A 10,400-nucleotide genomic window follows, 5' to 3' on the forward strand; every position below is an offset into this window, starting at 1 on the left:
ATTGCCCAGTCGCTATGACATCACCCAGAGGGACTTAGGACCCACAACCCCCTAAATCCCTGCAGACTCACCCAAAACCACAGCACCGGACAGCACGGCCAGCTTTTAATCAGAAAACCCCTAAAAAAAGTGCATCTCCCCCCCCCAACCCCTTGTCGCCCCCCCCGCCGCTTCTAATGCTCTTTTATGAAAAATCCCCCATTTCAACTGAGATATATATATATTAAAAAAAAAAAAAAAAAAAAGAAGAGGACCCCCCCTCTGGGTGGGGCCGGGGCTATTTTGGGGTGTTATATTTACGGGGAGACTCGGCCCCCCCAAACCCGGGGAGCCTCCTGCACCCATTAAACAACCCCACGACGAGTCTAGCTGCTCGAGGCGTCTTTTAAAAAGAAAAAAAAAACCCCAAAAGGGAAAAAAACACCCCAGAAAATGGGGGAGGGTGGTGGTGTGTGCCGGATACAAGTACCCCTTTTTTTGGGAGGGGGCTCACACCAAGGAGCCAGCTCGGCTCTGCGCCGGCACCATGACGGGGACGGCGCCCACCCGTGCCAAGCTGGAGGGGGGCAATGACCCCGGGGGGGGGGCTGGATCCTGGCGACGCTGGGGGACCCCGTTAACGGCAGGGGGGGAGAGGTTGGGGTTGCGTCCCCCTCCCCGGGGTGGGGGTCCCCGGTAGCTGCCGGTGGCGGTGAGGATGGAGGCGGTGTCGGAGGGGGGTTTGGCTCCGTAGGGTTTCTCCCGGGTGCCGGCGATGGAGGACAAGGTGCTGGTTTTGGAGATGGTGTCCGAAGCTGGGCTCCTCGCCCACGAGGGGGTTTTGGGGGCCACGGCGTCTTCCCTGCCGAGAGGGAACAGCGTCGGAGAGATTGGCATCGGCACCGGGAAACCCTGCTATTCCCCTCCCCGGCATTCCCCCCTGCCCCTGCAAAGCAACAGGGCCCCTGAGGTTGCGCAGAGCTCCTGGACCCCAAAACAGGGGTGCAAGAGGGAAAGGGGGAAAAACAGAGGTGGAAAAATGCCCTATTTAACTCTGAAACCTAATGATGACTGGCCAGAGATGGAAACCTCCTTCCCTCTTCTGTTACCCCTGAAACCTAGTGATGACTGGCCAGAGATGGACCCCCCCCCCGTTAACTCTGAAACCTAATGATGACTGGCCAGAGATGGAAACCTCCTCCTCCCACATTAACCCTGAAACCTAGCGATGATGATTTGAGCCTCCTCCACAGGAGGGGTGCCTCACTTGATCTCGTTGGCTGCCTCCTCCTGGCTATCACGTTTTTTCCTCTGGTAGCTGACGACCCGCCGGGCAAAGAAGATGACAGTGGCGAGGGCGCCCAGGGAGCCCAGCACGGCGCCGGCGATGACGGCTTTGGTGCTAGCTGCCGGAGAGAGACAGAGAGGCGGCGGGGGGAGTTCGCCTCCCCCCTTATTCCCACAGGGACCCCACAGGAACCTCGTGGGGACCATGTCCCCGTCCCCCCACCCCGGCCCCAGCCCTGCGGACACGTACTCACTTGAGTGCACCTCCAGGACAATGCTGCACTTGGCTGAACCCGCTCGGTTTTCGGCCACGCAGACGTAGAGACCCGACATCTCCAGGGAGAGGTTGGTCAGCTTGAGGGTGCCCCTGGCCCGGTCTATGGGTGAAAAATTTGGGTGCTGCTCCACGGCCAGCCCCCCACTCCCCTCCCTCCCTCCTTCCTTGTGCAGGGAGCGGACAGAGTTAAGGGGATATTCCCCTGCCCGCTCACGCAGTGAGGCCAGGAATGGGCAGAGTTAAAGGGACGAAGCCAAAAGCATCCCCCAGCTGAAGCTTCCTGGGATTTTCCAGCCCCTCCGACTCCGCTCCCCTGGTGTCTGTCCCCCGTGTCCCGTCCCCCCCAACCCCGGTGCCACCTTACCTTGGGCAGGGGGGAAGAAGACCTGCAGGGTGGGAGCCGTGCGCTCCCACTGGTACGCGGGCGAGGGCTTCCCCTTCTCGGAGGTGCAGCTCAGCGTCACGTTGGCTCCCACGGTGGGGTTGCCGTGCAGCTGGCAGGCGGGGGAGGCTGGCGGCACTGCGGGCACCGACGTTAGTCCTGAGGGACTTCGTGACAAGGGGGGGGGGGTCAGGTCGAAGGGCGACCAGCAGAGCCTTACCCAGGACGGTGAGGTTGATGACGCCGATGTTCTTGCCTGTGCCGCTGTCGTCGTCCACCACGTTGACGGTGCACATGTACTGGCCCGAGTCGTGCTCCCGGGTGGCGTTGATGAAGACCGAGATGTTGTGGGTGAGGACAGGGTACAGGAACCCCACGCGGGGCTTCAGGTCCGTCTCCTCCACCTTCACCATCCCGTCCAGGTAGGTCAGGATCTGCACGGGGGGAAAACGCCTGCTTTGGTCAACCTCCAGATGGTGTTGCAGGAGAGGAACCCGCCCCCCCGCCAAATCCCAAATTTTGCGGAGTAGCGATTGCTGCATGAGCCCCCTCCGTCCTCACCTGCCCTGAGCATCCAGGGCATGGGAACTGTGGGCATCTCCCCATCGTGGGCACCATGAGCATCCTCCTACCAAGGGCATCTCCCCATCATTGGTATTTCCCCCTCGTGGGCACCATAAGCACCTCCCCGTTGCAGGCACCACAGGCATGACCTCATCGTGGGCATCTACACAACACCATCACCACGAGCATCTTGCCGTTAAGGGCACCTCCTCATCATGGGCACCATGAGCATCCCCCCCACTGTGGGCACCACCCCATGGTGGGCACCTCCCTATGATGGGCACCATGAGCTTCACCCCATCCTGGGCACCACCTCATCACGGTCACCATGAGCATCCCACCATCATGGGCACCTCCCCATCGTGGGTACCATGAGCATCTCCCCCATCATGGCTATCTCCCCATGGTGCTCACCTCCCCATGGTGGGCACCATGAGCTTCACCCCATCATGGGCACCTCCCCACCGTGGGCACCAGGAGCATCCCCCCACCGTGGGCAACACAAGCACCTCCCCATTGCAGGTACCATGGGCATGTCCCCATCATGGGCATGTCCCCATCATAGGTACCATGGGCACCTCTCCATGGCGGACATCTCTCCATCACGGGCACCACGAGCTTTGCCCCATCATAAGCATCCCCCCACCACGGGCACCACAAGCACCTCCCCATTGCAGGCAACATGGGTGTTTCCCCATCATGGGTACCATGGGCACCGCCCCATGGTGGGCATCTCCCCATCTTGGGTACCACGAGCATCTCCCCATCATGGGCATCTCCTCACTGTGGGCACCATAAGCATCTGCCATCATGGGCACCTTCCCATCGGAGGCACCTCCCCATTGTGGGCACCACGAGTGTCCCCCCACCGTGGGCACCACAAGCACCTCCCCACAGCAGGTACCACGGTCATGTCCCCATCATGGGCATCTACCCATCATAGGCACCATGGGCACCTCTCCATGGTGGACATCTCTCCCTCACGGGCGCCATGAGCTTCACCCCATCATGGGCACCTCCCCATCGTGGGCACCATGAGCATCTCCCCACCGTGGACACCACAAGCACCTCTCCATTGAAGGCAACACGGGCATTTCCCTCCCCACCATGGGTGCCACGGGCACCGCCCCATAGTGGACATCTCGCCATCTTGGGCACCATGAGCAATTTCCCCATCATGGGCATCTCCCCATTGTGGGCACCACGAGGTTCCCCCCATCGTGGTCACCTCCCCATCATGGGCACCACGAGCATCCCCCCACCACGGGCATCACCCCATGGTGGACACCTCCCCATGGTGAACACCGTGAGCTTCACCCCACCACGGGCACCTCCCCATCATGGGCACCCCCCCCACCATGGCCACCTCCCCGCTTGTCCCCCTCCGTGCCCCACCACATCCACATCCCCTCCCCACCTCTCACCTGGAAGGGGACGGCATCGTCCTTATTGAGCAGCCAGGTGACGTAGGGCTTCTTCTGGGAGCGGCTGGTGTACCAGGCGGGCAGCACCGCTTGCTGCCCCTCCACGGAGAAGACCGAGCCTGTCCCCACGTGCACCTCCAGCATGGCCGAGGAGACACCTGCCCGCGCCCAGAAAGGGAAGAAAACGGGACGTGACTTGACCCCCCCGGTGCCATTTTTCCATAAAAACCCCACTGATTGTCGGAAAAACCTCCCCATTCCCAAGGGAAAACCCAACAATCCCAGGTTATCGCTGGGAAGTTGGGCCGGGAGGACATTTTTCCTCCTGCCCCGCCACGGGAAGGGCTTTCCGGCTGCTCCGGAGGATGCAGGACAATGCCCTTCCCTCCCATCCCTGTTTCCCCCCACACCCCCCCAGCCCAGGATGGGAAAACCTCTGGCCGAAAATCCCCCCTGCTCCCAGGGGACCCCCACCTCTCCCCAAGGGGCTCCAGCAGCCGGACACCCCCCTTTAGCTCAGTATTGGGGTACCCTGACCCCCCCCCCCGCTAGGATGCCGCACGAGATCCTCCACCCCACGGGATTCATTTTTGGGTGCGGGGGCACACATATGCACCCCACAAGCCCTTCCCAGCATCCCCCCTTTTTGCTGCCAGCGCTAAACTGGGATTATTTATGGGTGGCCTCTCCCGCCCCGCCCCCCCCATCCCATTGCATCCCATCCCAAATACGCCATCCCCATGTCCCCTGCATCCCAGCATCCCCCCCAAATCCCACTGGGAGGAGGCAATGGGATACGAGCTGGCACAACGGAGCAGCGAAGGATGCTCGGCTCCCAGGGGATAATTATTCCCTGGCTTTGCCCATAAGGCTCAGCTGGAAAATTAATCGGCTCAGGCGAGGCTGGGTTTGTTTTGGGGGTTTTTGTTGGTTTTTTTGTTTGTTTGCTTGTTTTTCCCGGGGGGAATGCCACCGAGGACCCGCATCCCAGCGGCTCCATCCCTGCATCCCGCCCATCGATCTGTGTCCCTGGCTGGCCCAGGTCCTGCCAGTGCCCCAGGGATGCTCTGGATTGGGATGCGGCGGGGGGGGGGGAAGGATGATGCTGCTGCCCCACCGTCCCAAAGCCTTGCTGCCACCTGGGATTTGAGGAAAAAGCCCTGGTTTTGAAGGATTTAGGGAGCCCCCGACGGCCTCACCCTCTTCCCTACAAACTCAGAGGTTTTAATTTGATTTTTTCAAGGGTGGTAAGAGGAAAACAAGGCACTGGGGGGTATTTATAGCCTCCTCCCTGCATCCGCTCATCCCCCCTCCTGACAAGGCATCGGCGGGGTTTCCGGACGGAGCCTTCCAGCTCCAGGCAGGAAACTCTGCTCCGGCCGATAAGTCTTCCCAGGAATTAAAAAAAAAAAAAAAAAAAAAAAAAAAAATCAAATTTCCCTTCCCCGGTAAAAAAACAGGAGAAATCAGCCCCAGTCTGGTGAGGATGCTTATAAATAGCTCACCCGGGCTAAGAACATAAACCCTTAAGTCCTGGCGAGGGGGGAAAAAAAATGCCCGCGGGTGATGGAGACGGCAGCAAGGAGCCTGCCCGTGACTCCCATCGGGGGCAAAATCATTGATACTATTAGTTATTATGAATTATAATGAGCTGTGGGGTAGAATAAAATATCTAGTATGGAAAAATAAGGGGAATTATATTGGAATTATATGTCGTTATAAAGATAATTGTGTTAAATTTAGATAATATATGAGAAAATATACAGTATCTAATAATTACATTGAAATTTCTATAATAAAATAGACAATAGATAATGTATATTCTATAATAATTATATATTTTTATAAGAATAGTGATAATAGTGGGGATGTGATACTGATAATAGTGATCATAATAATGAAAATAGTGATCATAATACTGATAATAATAATAACGATGGCTAATAATAATTCTAATAATATAGTTAATTAATGATGCCGATGGCATCATTAAATGATGCCACAGCTCCTAAACCTCCAGGCATCCCCAACAGCTGGGAAAATCCAGGTGTTTTCTGCCCGGCTCCTTTGTCATTATAAATATAATTGTATTAAATTTAGATAATCTAGAAGAAAACATATGATATATAATATATTGTAATTTCTATACTAAAAGAGATATTAAGTAATATACCTTATATAATAATTATGAATAGAATTATATTTTTAGAAGAATAATGATAGTAGTTATAGTAATAATGATAATAGTGATGGTAATAGTAGTAGTAGTTGTAGTAATAATAATGATGATGATGATGATGATAATAATATGTTCATTAATTATGCAAATGGCCTCACTAAATGACACCACAGCTCCTAAACCTCCAGGCATCCCCAACAGCTGGGAAAATCCAGGTTTTTCAGCCCAGTTCCTCCATCAGCATCATTTTTTGGGCACAAAAAAGGTGACAGGCCAAAGGGTGCTGTGGATCCCTGGGGAAATCCAGGCTCCAGAGGGGGAAAAGATGCTCTGGCTCTGGCTGGGGGTTTCCCGTCCTACACCAAGGCATGAAAACAGCCCCGTGTGTCTCAACCACGGCAAACCCGCCAGCACCCACTGCAGGCCAGGCACCCTGTGCTTTCACTGGGGCGTGTTAACTCTGAAACCTAATGATGATGATGTTAATAGTGCCCCATGGCTGCAGCTTTGCTCTGTCGTCTTTAAAACCCAGTGACAGGAGATCGCGGCTCCATCATCGCCCCTCCATCATGTTGGCGAGAGGTGGATGGATCCGGATCTGGAGGATGCTTGCACCTCAAAATCCCCTTTTACTTGCAGAATTCAACTAAAATTTCTCACCTTGGCCAAACCTGAGCCTAAAAAGGGCTGGGAGAGCTGGTGCTTGAGCTGCGGGCACGGGACCGAACCCTTTGGCATCAGCTCCAGCTTTAGCCACCTCGCCGCTTCAAATCCTCTAATGCTTTAACCAGATCGAAAAAATTAAGCCGCTCCCGGCGCTCATACGCATATCGGGGGGGCGGGGGGACCTCCCGGCTGCTATTTGGGCTGAAAAACCTGGATTTTCATCCAGCCGCCCTGAGCTAAGCACCTGCCCGGGTGTTTTCCCTCCGCTCCAGCCCATCTGCCGGGATTTTTTCCCTATGGAAAAAATGACCTTTCCATCTACCTTTAAAAATACCTTTCCATTTTTTCCCTATGGAAAAAAAATTACCTTTCAATTTACTTTTAAAAATACCTTTCAATTTTTTCCCCAGGGGAAAAAATACCTTTACATTTACCTTTAAAAATACCTTCAATTTTTTTACCCTAGGGAAAAAATACCTTTACATTTACCTTTAAAAATGCCTTTAATTTTTTTCCCCCCATGGAAAAAAAACCCAAACAAAACCACCTTTAAATTTACCTTTGAAATTTTTCCCTACGGAGAAAAAATACCTTTAAATCCCGGCGTGCCTACGGCAACCTCAATATTAATCACCGCGCCTATATTAAACACCCCATCCTCTTCTAAAATCGCATCATTTCAGCCCAAAAAAGCTGCTTCCCAGCTCAAGGCGCCTGAACCCCCCTAAAAAGCACCCCCCCTCCCACAAAAAACCCCACCCGACCCTATAAGCTATTAACCGTATGGGGAATTAAAGGCTGGAGGCGGCTGGGGTTTGATGACCCCGCTCGATAGGATTAAGGCGCTGGAGTCATGTGAAACCCAGACCCAAATTAAATCCCAAGAGACCAAGCTTGGGATTTAAAATACACAGCGGGAATCTGGCTGGAAAAATGACCCCTAGGAAAAAAAACCTCGGAAAAAGGTCAAAGAGCATCTTGGTGATGTGACGCAGCCACTCAGCTTTTTTTTTTTATTATTATTTTTGGGGGATTTTTTTTTTTTTTCTTCCCTTAACTCCGACTATTTATAAACGGGCAGATAGGAGATGCCGGGCTGCGGAGCAGCGTCCGTTGGGAAAATCCATGGTGGCTTTTCTCACGACCCCAGGGTGGGGGTGGGGGGGCAGAAAGCGCCATATCCTCCGGAGAGGCCAAATTTGGGAAAAAAAAATAAAATAAAATAATAATAATGATAATACGTGACTTTGCTATAGATAGAAACGTGCTTTAACCCCTGATGTAGGAGAAGGAAGCGGTGATGGGATGGGAAGGGGATGGGATGGGATTGTGGATGGGATGGGGACTGGGATGGGGATGGGATTGGGGATGGGGTTAGGATGGGAATGGGATGGGAATAGAATGGGAATGGGGATTGGGGATGGGAATGGGGATTGGGATGGGGATTGGGGATGGGAATGAGGACAGGGATGCCGAGCATCACCCCTTGTTTTGCTTTTCCCCATCACGATCCTGTATGGACCCCACAGGGTGGGAATGGGATGTTTGAAAGTAAACTTAAAGGAAAAACACCCCTTTTGGGCTCAAAAGCATCTTTTTCCTGTGGTTTTGCGCTCTCAGTCCCTACCGCATCGCATCCCGGGACTCGGGCACAACTTTTTTGGGGGGAATCCTTCACCAGCTGGTGCAAACTAACGCCATTGGGATGCTCCTTCATCGCATCCCAGTGGGATTTAAGGACGAAGCGACCCCCGTGCCTCATCCCGACACCCTTTAATTAACTTTTAGCATGGAAAAAAAATTAAAACAAACCCTCAAGGAGCAAATCCCATCAGCTCCAGGAGCAGGGACCCCCACCCAGCGTCCCGCCGGGGAGGAAACGCCGGGGCCATTGTTTTTGGGGCCGTTTCCTTTCCCCAAAGGCCTCTCCTTCGCCAAAGGGACGTTTCCCTTTGGAGCAACCGTTGCGTTTCCGAAAAAACTCAAGTAGGGTTGGGAATAATGGGGCGAGGGGGGAACCCCACAGACAGAAAGGGGTTGAGACCCATCCCTCCCAAAAACCAGCTGGGGTGGCCGTAAAGCACTGGTAAACAAGGGAGGCGGCGGAGTTTTATCATGAGAAAAAGAGAAAAAAATTATTTTTTTTTCCCCCGCCCGACACCGTGCAGGGAGGTGAATTAACGGCTCCGACACATTGGGGTGTCCCGTCCCCACCCAAGGGACAGCTTTGGGTTTTGGGGGTGTGGGACGGTGCCGTTGGGCAACCCCAAGCAACAAAGTGGCTTTTCTCGGGGGACCCAGATTTTCCCCTGTCAGGGCACCCCAAAAGTGGACGGGGGGGGGGGGGTGTATCCCCCTCCCCTGCCCCCCCCCCCCCCCAGCACCCACCTGCCTGCTGGGGGGGGGGGATCGAAGCTTCGGACAGGGACCTCTGGCTGCTCTGACCCCCCCTCCCAAAACTCCCCAGCGTCCTGCCCGGGGATCCCCAGCTCCCACAGCCTCTCACTGGGTGCCCCCCCCCCGGGGGGGCTGCTCCTCGCCTTGCCCGGTGACACCCCCCCCCTCCCCTGTACCCCCAACCTCCCCCCCCCAACTCCTGCCCGCCCGACCCGCTGCGTCCCATTTCTCCTGCATCTTACCGGCTGCCCCCCCCTTCTCCCCCCAGCCCCGGTGTCCCCCCCGGGCTCACCCAGCAGCGCAGCCAGCGCCAGCGCGGCCCGCGGGAGCGCGCCCATGGCCGGAGCCGCCGCCGCCGCCGCCTCAGCAGGTGCCGGGGCCGCGCCTGGGAGGGGCGGGGCCCCGCAGGTGGGGGCGTGGCCTGGGCGCAGAGGGGGCGGGGAAGAGAAAAGGGGCGGGGCTTCTTCCTACCCCACCCCGGGGGGCGGGGGGGGGGGGCGCAGCCCCAGGCAGTGTCGTTCCTCCCCCCCAAGCTGTGAATACAACGATTAATTAATTATTGGGGTTATTGCTAATTAATTATGATATTAAGGTTATAAGGGAGGGGGTGCAATGTGGCATAGGTACAGGGACCTCTACCCCCCCCCAGCCCCACCGCTCCTGCAGTGGCAGGGGGGAGCATCCCCTCCAGCCCCTCTCCCCCCCGACAGCCCCGGGGAGCCTTTGGATAAACACATGAATCCTCAACAAGAAATTACCCAAAAAAGGCCATTTTTGAGCCTCCGGATCGAGCTCCCCCCATTTTAGGGAGCCCCAGGCTGAATCTTCCCCGGCTCGGCCGAGGTTATCCCGGTCCTCGATCCAACCAGGGTCAGACCTCAGAGCAGGAGCCGAGAGATTAGACGCCTGCGGCAGAAGAGGAGGCGGGGGGGGGGGCAGAATTAATCCCCTCTCGCCCTCATCTCCCCCCCATAAATCCAGCCTGGCCACCGGGATTGCAGGATTCAGCCTCGGGGAGCAAGGAGGCTTTTGGGGGATCAACCCTGCCAGATCCCACCGGGATCTCACCTTTTCCCTGCCGGCAATCTCACCTCCTGGTCCATCTGATGCTTCCCTCTCGGCTCCCAGCCAAGGCTCTTCGGGGCAAGTCACCCTTATTTTGGGGCGACTCACCCTATTTTGAGTACTGGGAGCAAGGCGGGGGGGGTGACCTCCTCCTCTTCCTCTCTCCGCCATCTCAGGGCT

General features: G+C 55.8%; 1 protein-coding gene across 1 annotated transcript; it reads right to left on the reverse strand.

The window, feature by feature from the left end:
* Nucleotides 1-165: 165 nt before the first annotated feature.
* On the reverse strand, nucleotides 166-9,554 carry ESAM (endothelial cell adhesion molecule). The gene is made up of 7 exons (XM_069788273.1): nucleotides 9,448-9,554; nucleotides 3,914-4,071; nucleotides 2,146-2,359; nucleotides 1,908-2,063; nucleotides 1,521-1,643; nucleotides 1,247-1,385; nucleotides 166-841 (listed from the first exon to the last, which is right to left on the reverse strand). The coding sequence occupies exons 1-7, from the start codon at nucleotides 9,491-9,493 to the stop codon at nucleotides 490-492; spliced, it is 1,188 nt and encodes a 395-aa protein (XP_069644374.1). The 5' UTR covers nucleotides 9,494-9,554; the 3' UTR covers nucleotides 166-489.
* Nucleotides 9,555-10,400: the final 846 nt, after the last annotated feature.

Source organism: Haliaeetus albicilla, chromosome 7 (genome assembly GCF_947461875.1).
Source record: "Haliaeetus albicilla chromosome 7, bHalAlb1.1, whole genome shotgun sequence".
NCBI lineage: Eukaryota > Metazoa > Chordata > Aves > Accipitriformes > Accipitridae > Haliaeetus > Haliaeetus albicilla.